Below are 18,523 nucleotides of genomic sequence, written 5' to 3' on the forward strand. Positions count from 1 at the left end.
ACTGGGGACTGAACAATGACAACCACAACATAAGGAGTATGTCACCTGTGAACAAAGAAAGTTTTATTTCTTCCTCTCCTATCAATATACCTCTTATGTACTTTTCTTGTCTTATTGCATTTACTAGGCTTCCAGTACAGTGCTGAAGGGGAGGGATGAAAAGTGCTTGTTCCCAGTCTTAGGGAGAAAGCATATACAGTTGACTCTGGAACAGTGTGAAGGAAAAGGACTCGGACCCCCACACAGTTGAAAATCCATGTATAACTTTCTAGTCAATTCTCCATACCTGCTCTTTCATGCCCTTGGATTCAGCCACCTGCAAATCATGTAGTACCATTGTACATATTTGTTGAAAAAAATCTCTGTGTATGTTGGACTCTTATAGTTCAAACTCATATTTTTCAAGGGTCAAGCTATCTTTCCTTACCTTTAAATGTAGCTACAAGTTTTTTGTAGACATTGTTTATCAACTCGAGAAATATCCCACTCTTCCTGGTTTGATGACAGTTTTTGTCAAAAATAAGTGTTGGATTTTGTTGGATGCCTTTTCTGCATCTGTTGATATGATCATACAATTTTTCCTCTTTATCAGGTTGATGTGATGGATTATATTAACTGATTTTGAAATGTTTAACCAGCCTTACATACCTGGGATAAATTCCCCTTTGTATAACTCTTTTATATACATTATTGTATTTTATTTGCCAACATTTTGTTGAGAATTTTTGCTTCTGTGTTCATAAAAGATATTAGACTGTAGCTTTTCTTTCTTCATTGTCTTTGGTTTTGGTATTGGGATAATACTGGCCTCAGAAGCAGTCCCACTTCTGTTTCTGAAAGAGGTTATAGAGATTTGGTGTAATTTCTTCCTTCAGTGTCTGGTAGAATTTACCAGCGAACCCACGTGAGCCTGGCACTTTCTGTTTTAAGAGCCTTCTAATGATTGATTCAGTGTATTAGATACAGGCCTATTCAGGTTATCTATTTCTTCTTGTGTAAATTTTGGTAGACTGTCTCTCAGGGAACTGGTCCGTTTCACCTAGGTTATCAAACTTGTGGACACTGAGTTACTTGTAAAGTTCTTTACTGCTCTTCTAGTGTCCATGGAATCAGTAGTGATAGCCTCTCTTTCGTTTCTGATATTAGTAGTTTGTGTCTTCTCTCTCTCTCTCTCTTTTTTTTTTTCTAGTTAGCCTGGCTAAAGGTTTGTTGATTTTATTGATCTTTTCAAAGAACCAGCTTTTGGTTTCATTGATTTTTTTTTTCCCCCTATTGATTTCCTGTTTTCACTCTCACTGATTCCTACTCTAATCTTGATTATTTCTTTTCGTCTGCTTACTTTGGATTTAACTAGCTCTTTTTCTTATTTCATAAGCTAGATGTTTAAATTATTGATTTTAGATCTTATTTTCTAGGGTATGCATTCAAAGCAGTAATATTCCATGTAAGCACTGCTTTTGCTACATTCCACAAGTTTTAATAAGCTGTATTTTCATTTTCATTTAGTTCAAAATATTTTAAAATTTCTCTTGAGATGTCTTCTCTGAGCCATGTGTTATTTAAAGTGTGTTGCTTAATCTCCAAGTATTTTGGAATTTACCAGTTGTCTTTCCATTACTGATTTCTAGTTTAATTTCCTTGATTTCTGACAGCATGTTTTGAATGATTTCAGTCCTTTTAAATGTGTTACAGTGTGTTTTGTGGACCAGTATGTGGACTGTCTTTGCTTGAGCTGTCTTTCAAGGGGAACGTTCCTAAGGAATCTAGGTCCTACGCATTTGCTCCTAATTCTGAAATGAAGCGCTTCCCTTTCTTGGTCCTGGCACACTATTTGGACCCGTCTCTTACACAAGAACCTGTCTCTGAGCTATTGCTTACAGAGCCATACCTACAGAGGAAGAGCATATAGAGATTGGTGTAAATAATTAAAATAATTTTAATGGCAGTCATTTATTAGATGGGTTTCCCTGGTGGCTCAGTGGTAAAGAATCTGCCTGGCCAATACAGGAGACATAGGTTTCATCCCTGGGTTGGAAAGATTCCCTGGAGAAGGAAATGGCAACCCACTCTAGTATTCTTGCCTTTGAAATCCCATGGACAGAGGAACATGGCAGGCTACAGTCCGTGGGGTCGCGGAAGTGTCAGACCCAACTTGGCCACTCAGCAACAATAACATTTATTAGACACTTACTGTTTGCCATCACTTTACAAGTATTTTTTCAGTGAGTTTTCCAAATAGCCCTGTAAATTGAAAGGATTTTTATTTCCTTTTTACAGATAAGGCAACTGAGATTCAGAGAGATTAATTTACAGAGGCATACAAATACAGGCACTAGCAGTAAGTGTCAAAATCAGACCCAACTGATTCTGAAGCCCATACTCTCAGAAACCACGTTAAAAACAGGTAACTCATAAGATCCCAGTTCAAGGCAGACTCTAATCCGTGGCCAAAACGGGAAACTGGAAGTTTGCCGAAGGAATATTTGTGTGCCTTTCGTTAGTTTCTCTCCAAAATCGGTGTCGCCGACAGTTCTGGTGCCTTTAGCAGTGAGTGAGCATCCCAGTAGTACTGCTTTCTAAGAACACTGATCTTAAAGTTAAAATACAGGCTGTGTTTTATCTAACTTGGAGTTTCCCAGCCAGGAATGATTCTGATCCTCAGGGAACATTGTTGGTGGTCACAGCTGGGTGTGAAGGGGTGGTGTGCTCCTGGCAGTCCAGCAGGAGGTGGCCAGGGCCGCTGCTGAGCATCCCAGCATGCACAAGACCCACCCCACCCCTAAAGGAAGGCTTACCTTCCAGGGAATTCGAAGCGGGGACGGTGTCAGCGAGGGTCAGGAAACAATTGCTTAATTAAACGTTTATTAAGGATATAAAGAGTAATAGAATAAGGATACCTCAGCAGGAAAATTCAGTGGAGAAAAGAGGCTGAATAATTCAGCCAGAAGGTGAGAGAAAGAACAACATGGGGAGACCAAGTTTCGGTAAACAAGGCCCGCACTTTATTTTCCAAAGTAGTTTTATACCTTAAGTTGTGCATAGAGGATAATGGGGGAAGGGGTAGAGTTAGCAGTAAGCCAGGCTTTCTTCCTGCAAACTTTATCATATGCAAAAGTTTAGGTGAATTACATCATCTTCTGGCCAGGGGGCCTGTCAACATTTTAAGATCCTTTCTTCAGAAAACTTATTTTTCTCTAAAGGTGATTAGTCAGGCGCCACCCTCCAAAAGCATTAGATAAAGTTGCATTCCTATAGGGCAAAGGTGTGGTGGGCTATAACAAGAAAAGAATTAACTCAAGGGTCCAAGGTTACAAACATTAAAACTACTACTTACATCAATTATATTAATCAATACACTGCCAGGGACACAGCAGATAAGGGATATGGAAACTTAGCAGCAGACATTGGCCCAACAAGTGAAAAACCCTTCACCAATACAATTTCTAATCAATCTTTTAACTGCTCAAAGGAATCTGTATTCAGACAGTTTAGAACATCTCATGCCTCTCACAGTTGGGAGGCTCTGAGCAATCACATGTGGCCGGAAAAACCTATTCAGGCAGGCTAGAGGACTTCCAAAGGACTTTGTAGGTTGGAACACTGTCACACCCAGGAACTTTATTAACTGGAGCTGTAAGTTAACTCTTTTTCAGAGAGAGGTAGTGGGGGACAGCCCCCCGTAAAGTCAGAGGTGTAGGTGAGAGCACAAAGCAGAAAATAGGCAGACTCTGGTTTGGGGGCTAGATGCTCGAGAATTTCCAGGGGGACTCCTAAGGCTCGATCCCGCCTTTGCGTATGCCAAGCCTCCTTATGACCTTTGCCACGGACTTCCTCACGCTGGCTCCCGGCATTACCTGACCCAATATACCAGTTGCGGAGGTTGAGAAACCCTGAGTCTTGGCTCATTCCATTCTGCTGTGACTGAGAAAACCTCGAGCCCTTACCCTCACCGTGCTGTCAGGGTTTGGTTACCAAGGCTAAGTGCCTCCTCTGTAAATACTTTGCTGTAACTCCGTCCATTAACTCACTCTGGCACCTTTCCTATACCTTCAGCTTAGCGGCTGGAGGCCTGTTAAATGGTTGGGGTTTTTTTGTTGTTGTTTTTTTAATAAGGTGATACTTTTTCTTCCTGATGTTTCCAAGAGACAGGCTCAGTTGGCCTGTAGTTCTTATGGAAGAGAACCTGGTGACGATACTCCAATCTGTTGCTGGCATCTTTAGCTCCCTAATCTGTGTTTACACGGCCCTGAAAATCAACTCTCCCAGGTGCCAGGCTCCATTCCACCTCAGCACTCTGGCACCACTGGCGGAGAGTACTTCCCCAGTCTCTTCCCCACAGTCCAACCACACGTGATGATTTTATTGCCCAGCTATTCTCCAGAAGATGTCTCTTGAGGCGTGGACCTGTGGGGTACTTCTGGAGCTGTGGGTTGGAGTCTCAGTCATTTGCGTTCCAGTTGCAGATAGAGCCACAGTGCTCTTAAAGCATCTGGTATTTTCTGTAACTGTTTTCCTGTTTGTAGCTCTTGTCCTCTTCCCCAGATTTTAAGCTCCTACAATATGGGGTTTGTTTCTTCAGATTTTTTTTTCCCTATTAGCAACTAGTATTTCTTTCATCATATACCAAGAAAATCAACTTGGCTTCTTCCATTTTGGGTTATGTGCTTGTCTGCTAAAAGTTGAAGGAAATTTTAAGGAACTAAAGTAAGTTGAGAGAGACTAGTGGTCAGAGGTTGATATCAACCAAACCAAAGGAACAATTCATAAACTCAGTGGAATTGAGCCTGAGTCCAAGTGAAAGTAAGTAATTCTTTCCTGGGAAGTGGACCTTGGAATTTTAAGAATTATTTTCATTGTCAGGGAAGCCTGGAGAAATCAACAAAGTTCCTATTAAGAAAGTCCTATAGGTAGCTTATCCTCCTCAGGACCCAGAGGTTCAGCAAAATTTCCCAAGTCAGATACCATCATTACAGAATTTTCTATAAAGGTCAAAAGCAAAGGCATGTATTTGTCTCATTGAAGTGATATGCCCCAGGGCCCTCAGTAGGGGTTTGAGGTCAGTGGGCTCATTGACAGACCACTCAAATGCTGTCTTGCTTAGGCCTTCGGAGAAATCATGACCATTTTGGACTATGTCTTTGAATCTGCAAGATTTTAAGGAATGTATTATTTTGATGGTATTGGTTTATCTAGAACAGTATTTCTCAACCTTTATTTTATCATTACCCTCCGAAGAAGCCTTTTTAGACACTTTTCCCCTAATCAATCCCTCCCATGAAATTTTAATATCACAGATATGCTGCATATCTGCTCAGATACTGCAGTACTTTGATGGGAACCTGGGGATTGTACTCTCTCAAGATTTTCCCCCTACTCTGAACTAGTTTTTGCCCCCACAGGGGCAGGACTGCCCATGCTGAGGATATGTTAATCCATTGGTAGAAGTATCATCATCTTGGAAATGAATTGTTGTGTGTGCCTTTCCTAACAAATTGAAGCAGGGACAAGGAGTCTACCAATTTACTACTGTTCGAAAAGAGTTCTCATGCAGTGGCCTGCAGTTCCTGGGGGGCAGCGAGCAGAGGACTGTTCTCATATTTCATGACTTATATGGAGATCGTCTTTTCTCCGAACAGTCTTGACCATCTGAGGAAAGAATAGGGAAATACTAGGAGGAGCAGAGCAATAAATGAAGCTCTCTAAAAGGAGAAGGGGGGTAAAAAAAAAAACCTCTTGCAGTGACATGCATAGGAGGAAGATGGAAGAATATGGAAGAATCTGGGTGTAGAGTTGTCCATTGTTTCAAGGCCAGTCAGCTCTAACAAGTTCAGTTTCTCAAAACCGGAGTTGATTTGCAGCAGAAAACACCATTTAGCTTGTACAGCATATACGAACGTTCTATTCTCCCAAGAGGGTTTGGCTCTGTCTGATCAGAAGGGTGGTTGTGTATGAAACGCACCTCGGAAGGAGGAGGAGGAAGAAATGACATGTTCATGTAAAATGAAATACAACTGCAAATTAAAGTGTCACCCTGTTTTTTAAAAAAAAAAAAAATCCATTTTTTATTTAATTGGTTACCAAGGAAAAAAATGTCATACAGAAGCGTATATCTCAGGGAAAGTTAAACCGTGAGATTTTACAAGTGAATCTGGATTCAAGGACGTTCTCCTGGAGTAGGGGTGGGGCCGGGCAGGAGGGTTATAAAATATTGCCTTAATAAAAATATTCTGATGCGGAAAAGCTAGGCTCATAAATTTCTGTTGTGTTACATGCCAGGGGTCCAGAAAAAATGAACAAATATTACCTCATTTGTTCTTTACTGTCTCTGTCTATCCAATCGGCTGAATGCTGGCTGCCTGCTCCCTGGAGGAAGCCTCTCCTTTTGAGACGTTTTCCTGGGAGGAAGGTCATACACAAAGGAGAGGCGTTCTCCAGAAGAGCGCCGCTCACCGCAGAGACATCAGGGACTGAATGCTCTTCTGCAGGGCCTTTCTGTGTGAATGGTGTCCTCTCATTTTTCACGTTTCTTTCCCAGCATCTTTATGAAAAGTCATTTGTCTTTTCAGATTGTCTCTTTAAGCCTACCAGATAGTATGTTGCCACACTGGTAGCACTTAGTCAGTGTTAAGTAATAGTGGAAAGGGGGGCTGATTAATATAACATAACGTAATATGGGATTATATTTACAAGCAGAATTGTTCTTGAGAAACATGTCTGGTTTCTCTTTAAGATAGAGACTTGACAGATAGGACTTGTCAGCCGTCTTCAGCCTTCAGCATCTGCCTTGTCTCCCTCTTCTCCTGACCCCAGTTTTGCCTCCTGTTTGCAGTGGAAATATGTAGATAGATCTATAACGTGCTCTCTTTGTCTTCTCCCTGACCAGGGGCAGTGATTGGTGATGGACAGTCTGCCGTGGCCAGTAACATTGCCAATACTACCTACCGGCTCCAGTGGTGGGACTTCACTAAGTTTGACCTCCCGGAAATCAGTAATGGTAAGCCAACATAGAACTGGGGATCCTGGTGGAAGGTCTGTCTGTCACTGGTGAGCCGGATCTCTGAGATCTGCAATAGCACGGGATTTTTCATCACCTCATTGAGTAGCTCACGGCTCCATGCCATTTCTGCAGCTCTTCTTCAGCTCTCACTAAGCAATTCAGCAAATGTCTATTGAGCACCCACCCTGAGCAGTGAACTAAATTCGAAAGTGAACACCAAAAGGAAGGTTTCTGCCCCAGGCACTTTACCGATTAGGGTCCGTTGTCTCAAGCCTAGAGGTTGGGTGGAACTGAGAGAAAGAGAAGGCGAAGGGAGTATAGGAGCTGAGAGCCAGACCCTTGAGGAAAAGACTACAGTGATGATAAACTCATATTAATCTAGATCCGAATGGAACAGAGGGAGTGGCCTGATTGATGTGTGATTTGCAGAATGTCTGACAGTCCATTTTCCCAGCTTCTAAAGGACTCTGCAATCCCATGTCCCAGTTGCTCAGTTGGAATCACAGCATCTTGGACATCTCGTTTCATTTCTCTCGTGATGCACTCTCACACGTCCCTGAGAAGTGGAGCTTCAGCCTCTGCTTGCAGTGATAGGTCGCTGTCTGCTGAGTTAACTCGAGCCCGCCACTGCTCAGCTCCTTTTCGGATGTTTTTTCTTACACCCAGCCGCCTTTTCCCTTGCTGTCACTTCCTCCCGTTGGTCCTGGGTCTGCCTCTGAGCCTCCACAGAGTGAGTCTGGTGATGTCTCTTCTGACTGACAGTCCTTCAGCTGTTTGAAAGTAAACTGCCACTTCCCTTTAAATCGTTCTTTTTAGGCCAGAATTCCCGAGGTTCCTTTCAAGATCTGGTTTTCAAATCCTTAACAGTTCTGCTCATTCCCCTTTTTACGTTTGAGGGGGGCACAACAAAGTAGAACACTCCAGGTGAGAGCTGTCCAAAACAGTACAGTGATGGTTTGGACACGTCAGTTCGGCCCAGTGTTGCAGCAACCTCTTCTGAAGCCACTCTTGGGTTTGTAGTCACTTATAATTCCTCGATAATTGTTAATACCAGAACTCTACCATCCTATACTTACTTGTGCAGTTCGAATATTTTAAAAACCAAAGGATTATATCTGTTTCTGTTAAGTTTTATCTTAGTAGTGTACTTAATAAGTACTAATAATTGTACTTCTTAGTTCCTGCCTCTCAACATCTTTTCAAACTTTGATTCAGTCTTTTTTCCCCAACCTTGTTTACATCATCTTCTAATTTGATAAACGTGCTTTCTCTGCCTGTCTTTGGATTGCTAGCAAAAGTGGTGTGTCAGGACTTTGCACCAAGCCTCGTGCTATGTTCCTGTGGATTTCCTTCGTGTTGATTTTGGTTCATGAATTGGCACCTGGGCTTGGTCCTTCACTCGTGAAACCCATATTTTTCATCTTGTCTATAGGGTATTGTGAGAGCTTGTCAGATACTTTGAAATAGTCAAGATAGCCTCTGTCTGTGGTGTTTCCCAGTATGCCGGTCTTGGTATCCTTATGAGACCATAAAAATGAGGTCAGTTTTTCATGTCCTGATGTTAGTGAAACCTCAGTAGCAATCGTTTTCTTCCCAAGTGCTTTTAAGCCACATGGTCAATAATCTATTCTTTAACTCCACTAGAAGTTAAATGCGGTCTACCTTTTACCTTGTTAAGTACTGTTTGCTTGTTTACCTATTTCTGGCCCAGATCTTATTTGCCATAATTTTCCCCAGATACTTTGTTTCTTTATTCTGTTTGATTTTTTTTATTACAATCTGAAATACATTTACCAAAGATTTTTAAAATATAAAAGGATATACAGTGAAAAGTTTTCCAACCCTGCTCCCAGCTACACACCTCTCCACCCCATAGGCACAGTTAGTAGTTGCCTGTTTATTTTTTCAAAGATATTATATATATATGTACAAGTACATGGAAATGTATGTTTTTCCACCTCTATTTAAACTAGGTGGTAGCGTATTATACCCTTTGGAAGGAAAACTGTGACAAACCTAGACAGCATATTAAAAAGCAGAGACATCACTTTGCTGACAAAGGTCCGTGTGTAGTCAAAGGTATGGTTTTTCCAGTCGTCATGTACTGATGTCAGAGTTGGACCATAAAGAAAGCTGAGGGCCGAAGAATTGACGCTTTCGAATTGTGGTACTGGAGAAGACTCTTGAGAGTCCCTTGGACTGCAAGGAGATCACATTAGTCAATCCTAAAGGAAATCAACCCTGAATATTCATTGAAAGGACTGATGCTGAAGCTCCAATACTTTGGCCACCTGATGCAAAGAGCTGACTCACTGGAAAAGACCCTGATGCTGGGAAAGAGTGAAGGCAAAAGGAGAAGGGGTTGGCAGAGGATGAAATGTTTAGATAGCATCAGCAACTCAATGGACATGCATTTGAGCAAACTCTGGGATCAGTAAAGGACAGGGAGCCTGTGTGCTGCAGTCCATGGGGTCCCAGAGAGTTGAACAGCACTCAGTGACTGAACAGCAACAACACAGAACAGTGTACATACTTTCTGTCTGTACTTTGCTTTCTTTATATCTTGATGATCTTTCCATATCTGTATATAGTTTATTCATTCTTTTTTATTGACTGCCTAGCATTCCACTAGGAGAAGGCAATGGCACCCCACTCCAGTACTCTTGCCTGGAAAATCCCATGGATGGAGGAGCCTGGTAGGCTGCAGTCCATGAGGTCACTAGAGTCGGATACAACTGAGTGACTTCACTTTCACTTTTCACTTTCATGCATTGGAGAAGGAAATGGCAACCCACTCCAGTGTTCTTGCCTAGAAAATCCCAGGGACGGGGGAGCCTGGTGGGCTGCCGTCTATGGGGTTGCACAGAGTCGGACACGACTGAAGCGACTTAGCAGCAGCAGCAGCAGCAGCATTCCACTGCCCAAATGCAACCTCTGGATTACTTTTTGTTGTCGTTGTTGCCCTGGGTGTTTGTTGATGTGTGTGCTTTTCTCTAGTTGCAGAGAGCGGGGGCTCCTCTCTGCTGCGGTGTGTGGGCTTCTCGTTGCGGTGGCTTCTCTTGCTGTGGAGCACAGGCAGTAGGCACATGGGCTCAGTAGTTGCGGCTCCCCGGGCTCTAGAGAAGAGGCTCAGTAGTTGTGGCTCAGGGGCTCAGTCTCTCTAGGGCATGTGGGACCTTCCCGGATCAGGAGTCAAACCCATGTCTCCTGCGTTGGTAGGCAGATTCTTAACCACTGGACCACCAGGGAGGTCCCACTAGATTCCATTTTTTAACCAGTGTTCCGTTGAGGAACTTTTAAGCTGTTTTCAGTCTTTCACTACACAAACTGTGCCGCAGCGTGTCCTTTTGCACATGTGCAGGAATATCATAGGATAAATTCCTAGAAATGGAGCTGTAGGGAGGAAGGATATGTAGATCCGTGACTTGGGCAGGTACTGCTAAATCACCCTCTGTGGAGAGAGCATACCAATGTATATTCTCACCTGTGGTTCATGAGAGTGCCTGTTTGCCTGAACTCCTGCTTGTAGATTGTTCTGTCATATTTTGGAGTATTTGCAAATCTGATAGTAAAAATAGTATGTAAGTGGGAATTCTCTCTCGATCCAGTTGCTAGGGCTCTGAACTTCCACTGTGGGTAGTACAGGTTCAATCCCTAGTTGTGGAACTAGGATCCTGCAAGCCGTGTGGTGTGGCCAAAAAATATGTATATAGTATGTTGATATTTTAAATTTGTATTTCTCGTATTATAAGCCAGGTTGTATGGCTCTTCATACATTTAGCCACTTGTGTTTCCTTTTCTTGGCTTCTCCATGGGCTCACCTATTTGTGTGTGTGTGTGTGTGTGTGTGTTGTGGCCTTTCCTTATCAGTTCTACAGGAGCTCTTTATAAAATCAGAAAATTAACTCATAGGAGGAGTTTCCTGGTTGTCACTTGTCTTTTGTCTCTGCTGAAGGTTATTTTTGTCATAGGACTTATTTTAAGTAGTCAGAATTATCCAACTTTCCTTTTATGGTTCCTAGATTTTGTGGCAGCATCCAGAAGATCAAATAGTACTTTTATATTTTAATTTTTTCCTTTAAATCTTTGATTCATCAGAAGTTTAACCCAGTCCTAAATAAGCAGAGTATGACCCAGCTTTTCCCCCATGTGGCCACTCATTTGTCCCAACCAGTTTATAAAATGATTCATTTGTCCCCATTGATTTGGGATGTCACTTTCATCCTATTAGCGTCCTGTGAATATATAGATGTATTTCTCCTGTCTTTTCTGCCCCAGGAATCTGTCTGATTATTCATATAACAGTATCACATGGGTTTAAGTTTGAGGCCCTGTCTTTTAGTATCTGGTAGGACTGGTCTCCTCTTGTAATTTTTTAATCCAAAATTTCCTGCCTGCTTGAACATTTTGGTCGTCGATATGGACTATAAAACTACCTCGCTTCTTCCCTTCACCGCCCTGAAAAAGTCCTGTCAGTGTAATTAGTTTGGTTCCATTGAATATATGAAATAACTTAAGGAAATTCAGTATTTTTGTGGTATCTTCTTATGTAAGAACATGGCATGATTTTCTGTCTCTCCAAGTCTCTCTTATGTTCTTAAAGTTTTCTTCATGTAATTTTATACGTTTTCAAAGTTTATTGTTAAAAGCTTTTTTAAAAATTCTGCTATTTTATTGCATTTATTTACTAATTTTAGTTGTTATTCAGTTCAGTCTCTGGGTATGTTATCGGTAAATGGTATTACTTTTACCTTCTCCATTTCAAGTTGTACACCTGCGGTTTCTTTTTCGTGTCTAAGCGCACTCGCTGCTACAGTCGAGTGAAGTGAAGTCGCTCAGTCGTGTCCGACTCTTTGCGACCCCATGGACTGTAGCCTACCAGGCTCCTCTGTCCATGGGATTTTCCAGGCAATAGTACTGGAGTGGATTGCCATTTCCTTCTCCAGGGGTAATATACTATAGTCAACTACCCCAGGCACTGTAGCCCACCAGGGTCCTCTATCCATAGAATTCTCCAGGCAGGAATTCTGGAGTGGGTTGCCATGCCCTCTAGGGGATCTTCCCAGCCCAGGGATCAAACCTTCATCTCCTACAACTCCTGCATTACAGGCAGATGCCCCTATCTATTCTTACTTTATTGTTAATTTTTATCAAGAATAGATACTGGGAATTGCCTGGTGATCCAGTGGTTAGGACTTAAATGTTTTCACTGCCTGAAGCCTAGGTTCAATCTCTGGTTGGGGAACTAAGATCCTATAATCTGTGTGGCGTGGCCAAAAAAGAGAGACTAGATATTAAATTCAGTCATGTCTTAACAGCATCTATGACGATAACCATATGTTTTTTCCTCCTTTGGCCTAACAATGTGATCATTATGTTAATAGATTCTATAATATTGAACCCATCCTTACTTCCCTTGAATAAAGTTTTTCTTTGTCTAGAACAGTTTAAATAGTATTATAATTACTTGTACTTTTTATAATTTTAAAGTCTGAGCCGGATGCTTTCTTCTTTCCTTTTTTTTTGTTCACAAACATAGGGAGAGGTCGTTCTTTAGTGACATTCTGTCAGCTGCCCTACGCTGGTTAAGCAGATGAGCTCTTGAGCCACACCAACCGGGCTCAGGTCTGCACAGCCGCCTTCTAGCAGTGTAGCTGTGGTTAATTAATCTCTCCGCACCTTGGTTTCCTTGTCTATAAAATGAGGGTCATCATAGTGCCAACTTCATGTGACTGTGACGAGAATTAAATTAGTACATGTCAAGCACTCTGAACAACATCTGGCACTTACTGTAGTAAATGGTCAATAAATGTTAGCTCTTTTTATCATGTCTTTTTCTTGGGAATTATACCATGACTCTTTGAGAGTACAGCCAGAATTCTAAAGTCACCCTGCCCTGTTTTCGGTACTCCAAGAGGTACTTCTGGAGAGTGACGTTCATGTAAAGAAGATAATTCTGTCTTAACCTGTTGGCTCATCTGTAATTGGCTTCTGATCCAACAATCTGAGGCATGTTGTTTTCTCCCCAGTTGGAGACAATTTTCTTTGAAAGAAAAACCAAATATTCTGAAGAATTCAGGCCTGGACATACTGCTAGCACAGTCTTTTTGGTTGTCCTTAACATTCTTTGTCCAAGCCTCCACTTGTTCTGACTGCAGCTTCCTGTCATTATCCTTCTATGGTCCTTCCTGCTTCCTTTGATCATGGCTGTTGTAAAACCTGAGCTGATCAGAGAGTATTATGGTACAACCAGATTGACTCATTTAACTTGGTTCACCTGTCCCCCTCATTTAAGTCCTGTGTGGTGGTAGAATTCTGCTTCTTAAAAGTGCCCTATTTTACTCAAGAGTTACTTAGGAAGAAAACTTGGCATTCCAGGCGTTTAGGGCTCATATGTTTGTTAGCGGCCAACGTTCCTTGCCATGGTCTTACCCTCTAGACTGCCAGTCACTTTTACCTGAGGTTCCTGTGATTAACTCTGATTTTCTTGGTGCCTGAATAACCTCTCATTATACTTTTGATAGATTTGGTTGTCAGCAGAGTTAAGTTGGGGATCTCTTTTGCAGTAGCATGCGTTTCTGAAGCTTGCCTGCTTCCCAGAGGACGGTAGCGTTTGGCTTGGGCCCAGCACGAGCCTGGGAGCCACTGGCCCTCAGTTTTACTCATGTGTGATCAGCAGCCTCTGTGTTGCTGTGTCACCTGACTTAATCTGCATTGAATTCAGCCCTTTTCTAGAATTAGGCTAAAGAGTCTCACCACCTGTTTCTCTTATTTGAGATGTAGGATTAATGATTTTCTATCTGTAAAGAGTTAAAGAAGTTTGTGAGTAAGGCCTTGTATAACATAGATAATTTTGAAACTGCTGTCATGGAAAAAAAAAAAAAAAGCTCATTAGATTTACTATGTGTTTAATGAGTAAGTTCTTATCGGTGAGTAGCATTGGTCTTCGGGGTGCCCCGGTGACCTTAAGAAACCCAGAGGCTGAGCGGTGCGGGGCGCACACACACCCACAGAGGATGTTGTGATTGCCACTGCTGGGCATGCTTACATAGTGTCATCTGGAGCTCTGTGCAGGAGGCCTTATTCTGAAATCTGAGGGCTCAGAGATAGCCAAAAGGAAATTTTCCTGCTGATTTAAACTCCTTTGGGTTTTCCAAATCAGGATCTAATGCACTTGCAAAAGCACTGCGGCCGCTCATCGCTCCTGTGGCCTCATCTGGCCAGCCAGCAACAGGCTGCAAATCGATCTTTGTACAAGGTGTTTGTTTATAATTTATGGAGCTGATAGGAAGGCAGAGCCATCTGTTCCTCCAGGCATCAGTATTTCTTACCCTCCCATTCCCTGCTAGGGCATTTTCACTTGGAAATCGTTTATAATTAGGAGGCGATTACGCTACAAAGCCTGGAACATGGCTTCCTGCTGTCTTCCTGCATCGTTCTCGTTCCCCCTGGAGCTGCCCCACTGAAGCTCTGAAGCGGTTCTGATTTGAAAAATCTTTGCCTTCCTAGCCCTCATTTCCATCCTCAGCTGCCCAGCTAACTGCTCCACCCCTTCCCACGTGTGTCTTACCTTCCTGTGCAGGGCTGTTTGCTGGAACTCCAACTCAGGGATCAAGGGGTGTTTGGTGAGGCAGCAGTTTTCAAGTGTGGTCCTGGATCAGCAACATCAGAGACACCTGGGAACTCACTCAAAATACAGATTCTCAGGCCTCACCGCAGCAGTCAGCCCAGATGATTCTGGTGCATGCTGCCACCTGAGAACCACTGTAGTAAGGCGAGGCAGGAAGCAGAAGGAAGGCTCTGGTGTGCGTGGGTTGCCACCATCCTAGGCTGTGTCTCACTTCACCTTTTTCTCCACCTGCTTACATTATTTTCGGGTCCAAAAAGGATGAGCGCCTTCCTATGGCCTGAGAAAACAAATAAGAGAGCCAGGAAATCGCTCCCTGTATAAATTAACTCATCAAAATTTCAGCCTTCTGAGAAGAAGCTGCATGAACGAATTGAAGCAGTGACCACTCACCATTGTAACTGAACATTTCCATTTCCATGTGGGAAATTAATAGACAACAAGCAGCAAATGTAAATTGCTAATTGGAGCTCTGAAATATTAATGAAACTATAAACACACCACCCAGAGCTTGCTGAAGCTACCAAGTCACTCTTTGCCTACCACGTCCCCGTCATTAGGGGAGAAGTAAAACCCTGGATCCCTAGCTACATACCAAATTGAGCCTGCTGCTGGAGAAACTCAACTTTAATTCCAGCATTCTCTTTTCACATGTTATTTGCATCTCTCTCTGAGCTCACTGTAGGAACTGGGAGCAGTTGTGAAATTGGGTGGAGTTGAGGGGAGGGGACAAAATTTGGGAGCTGGCCATTGAATTGGATTCATCCTAATACAGTACAAACACAAATGCAATGGCTTGGATTTGGGGGCTCGCAGAATGCTTTTTGTCTATATGCCCAGTTTTTCAGGCAGTTAGAGCCAAAGTTCTCAGAAGAAGAAAAACCTTACTTGTAACATCCTCCCCACCCCCAGCCCACCTTAGAAATTAATCTGGAAGTTGGCTAGCATTGCTGGCTCAACGGACGTGCGTGCGTTTGAGCTGCAGGGGATGGTGAAGGGCGGGGAAGCCTGGCACCCTGCGGCCAGTGGGCCACAAGGAGGCGGGCACGCCTAGTGACTGCGCTACAGCAGTCTCGTGGTGCTTCTCTAATGTTGGTGGTGAGTTCTGAGGGTCAGTGCAGGCTTCTGTATGTTTAAACTGCAGGTTAACACACATGAACTAGAGCTCTGTAACAACAAGATAGAAAAGCCTACTTTCATAAAATACTCACATGCGTTTTTGAGACGTTAAATGTAGATAAGATGGAAACCGTGCAAAGCTGTCTTAAAGCCCTCAGAGTCCATTTCTTTCTGTGTTTATTTTCATGTCCTACTTAATATTTGTGATTACCTTTTCTCTCACCTTGGATGGTCAGTTTCTTTTTACCTTTCTGAGAACTGTGCCGACATCAAGGTTAGAAAACCAAGATGGACTCACTCTTAAAGCTCCCCCAGTTCCTTTGACCCTGAATCCCCAACTGTAATGATGTGTCTATTCAGGGAAGGGAGGAAATTGTCGTCTTTCTGGCAACGGGCTTGGGACCCTGAGTAAGGAGCAGACGGTCTCAGTGCTAACTAGATCGATCTAGCCATACAGGCTCGAGCAGATGGTGGGTTGGAAGTTGAGCGGCACAGAGCCCTAATGGTGATAACACTGAGCATTTGGATGTCATTATTTTATTAGTTAGCAAACAGAACCGTCCTTGTGGTCCCTTCTCAGTGCTGCGTGTGATGGCGCTGTCGGTGTCAGCCCCCGGGAATTGGCACAGCCGCCGACCAGTGTGTTCCGATGTCTTTTTTGATCTACTCTGTCATCTCTGTGGCTTCATTAACAACACACAAAGGGAGATGAATACAGAGCTTTAGAAATCACTCCCAAGTTCCTGCTAAACCTCAACACCCCCTCCACCCACCCCTGGAAGGCAGTTCTTTGTTTTGTTTTCCCTAGGGTAATTTCCTGAGGAAACTCACCCTTGACATTCCAGGTCAAACGGTTTGGCTCCCTGGAGTAGATCACCCAGAATCTGGTGAGGGCTCTGGAGCTTGCCTGTTGGTTTGTTTGAACTATAATGCCTCTGACAGTGGCTGTTTAAGTAATCTTCCAATAAGAGTAAGAGGGAGGTTCCATGGTTTAAGACTTTGCATTTCCAGTGCAAGGAGCACAGGTTTGATCCCTGGTCAGGAAACTAAGATCCCACATCCTCATGGTGCAGCCAAGAAGAATTTTTACAGGAGAGAGGGAAAAAGTAAATCAGTCTCTTTGCACGTGCACGTAAGGTCGATCTAAAGGAGACAGAGCCCAGAGGCGCTTGGACGTGCTGTGCATCCATGCCCTTTGGATGTGTTGTGCTGTTCCGCTCACGCACTGGTTCCAGGCTCACATCGAGGGTGGACCACTTCCTGTGGGCAGAGATGTGCACAGTGGGCCTCAGAGAGGGGTTCAAATGGAAACTGAAACAGTTATGCAGGCCCAGTCCCAGAGCTGGCCAACATGGCCTTAGTTCTGTCACTTGGAATGGATTCTCCCCACCGACAGCCAGTCCTCCACCCCGCCCCACCCAGTCCCTTATGCTGAGCCCGCCTGACCGTGCGTAATTCTCAGGAAGTGCTAGGTGCAGACTGGAGCTGCCCGTGGTCATCGGCTTCTGGCGTGGCTGGAGGGACAAGCAGAGTGAACACAATTCCAGCCCTCCAGCCTTTATGCTCTCCTGTGAAATTAGGGATTAGTGTCAACAAGGAGCTATCCAGAAGACTGAAGTCTCTAAATGCTCCTGTTTTCTTAAAGGAGAAAATAAGACACAGATTTGTGAGATGATTCCCTTCTCCAAGGTCACATAGAGGTGGAGAGTAGCACTCTTACCCCCCAAGCAAGTTTTACCTGTATCACCTTTTTCTTGGAATCAGCGGGTTTACATTTTTATTCATCTCAGTTTTGATCTTTTGGACAATAACAGCTGTTGAGTGGCTCTCCAGGAACAATTTTTAATAACTTTCTCCTTATCTCATCTCTCAAATGATGTCTCTTAAGTGTGAGCTAGGACTCAGCAGGTGGTTGTGTTTGTGTTGACTCTCGTTTCCTGTTACAGGGGTAGAAGAGACGTATCTTTCGGTGTCTTGTGTTGCTTGTTTCATGACATTTTAGTTGGATAAGGCAGCCTTTAGTATTTCTGGAGAGGGTTCGGATTCAGGCCCTTAGGGAGGCGCCCCCAAATGTCTTGACCCAGCACTTTGCACACCATTAACTCCAGACTCCCTTGCCCTCTCTCCTTTCTTTGTCTGCTGCAGCCTCCGTGAATGTGCTGGTGCAGAACTGCAAGATCTACAATGACGCCAGCTGTGACGTTTCTGCAGATGGCCAGCTCCTGGCAGCGTTCATCCCTAGCAGTCAGAGGGGCTTTCCTGACGAAGGCATCCTGGCAGTGTACTCCCTGGCCCCCCACAACCTGGGCGAAATGCTCTACACCAAGCGATTTGGTAAGGGATGGGACGCCCAGCATAGAGATGCTAGTACCTTGGCCTGGGCGTTCCCTGATGAAGCACCGCTTAGGTGGGAGTGATGGTCACACGCTACCCCCCTGCTTCACAGGCGCAGGTCAGAGGAAGATGCTCTGTCCTAGCTGGTAGCGTTGCAGGAGAGTCTCAGAGTAAGAGTCCTCCCCACCACCGTGGCATCACCGGCATGTTCCCATTGTGAGGGGCGAGGGTAGGGGAGGAGCTCTATTCTCGGTCATGGCTCGGGGAAGCGGGCACACTCACACGCTGCCAGCCAGTCTGGCATTGTGTAGATTTATGTACAAGGGTGTTCACAGCGGTATTATTTGTCACAGAGAAAAATGTCAAGTTCTGAAGAGTTGCTTAAATAAATGATGGTGCATTGACAAGACAGAACACCACTTGGCCTTTAGGACGCTCTTACAGAG

At 43.7% G+C, this 18,523-nt stretch overlaps 1 protein-coding gene across 11 annotated transcripts in view; it reads left to right on the forward strand.

The window, feature by feature from the left end:
- AMBRA1 (autophagy and beclin 1 regulator 1) overlaps positions 1 to 18,523 on the forward strand; it is a 172,445-nt gene that overhangs the window by 123,518 nt on the left and 30,404 nt on the right. For all 11 annotated transcript variants that reach the window (XM_006042382.3, XM_006042384.3, XM_006042387.3 and 8 more), the window contains 2 exons: positions 6,884 to 6,994; positions 17,889 to 18,077. In XM_006042382.3, the coding sequence (XP_006042444.1) occupies positions 6,884 to 6,994; positions 17,889 to 18,077 (300 nt within the window). The remainder of the gene's footprint in view (positions 1 to 6,883; positions 6,995 to 17,888; positions 18,078 to 18,523) is intronic.

Source organism: Bubalus bubalis, chromosome 16 (genome assembly GCF_019923935.1).
Source record: "Bubalus bubalis isolate 160015118507 breed Murrah chromosome 16, NDDB_SH_1, whole genome shotgun sequence".
Classification (NCBI taxonomy): Eukaryota; Metazoa; Chordata; class Mammalia; order Artiodactyla; family Bovidae; genus Bubalus; species Bubalus bubalis.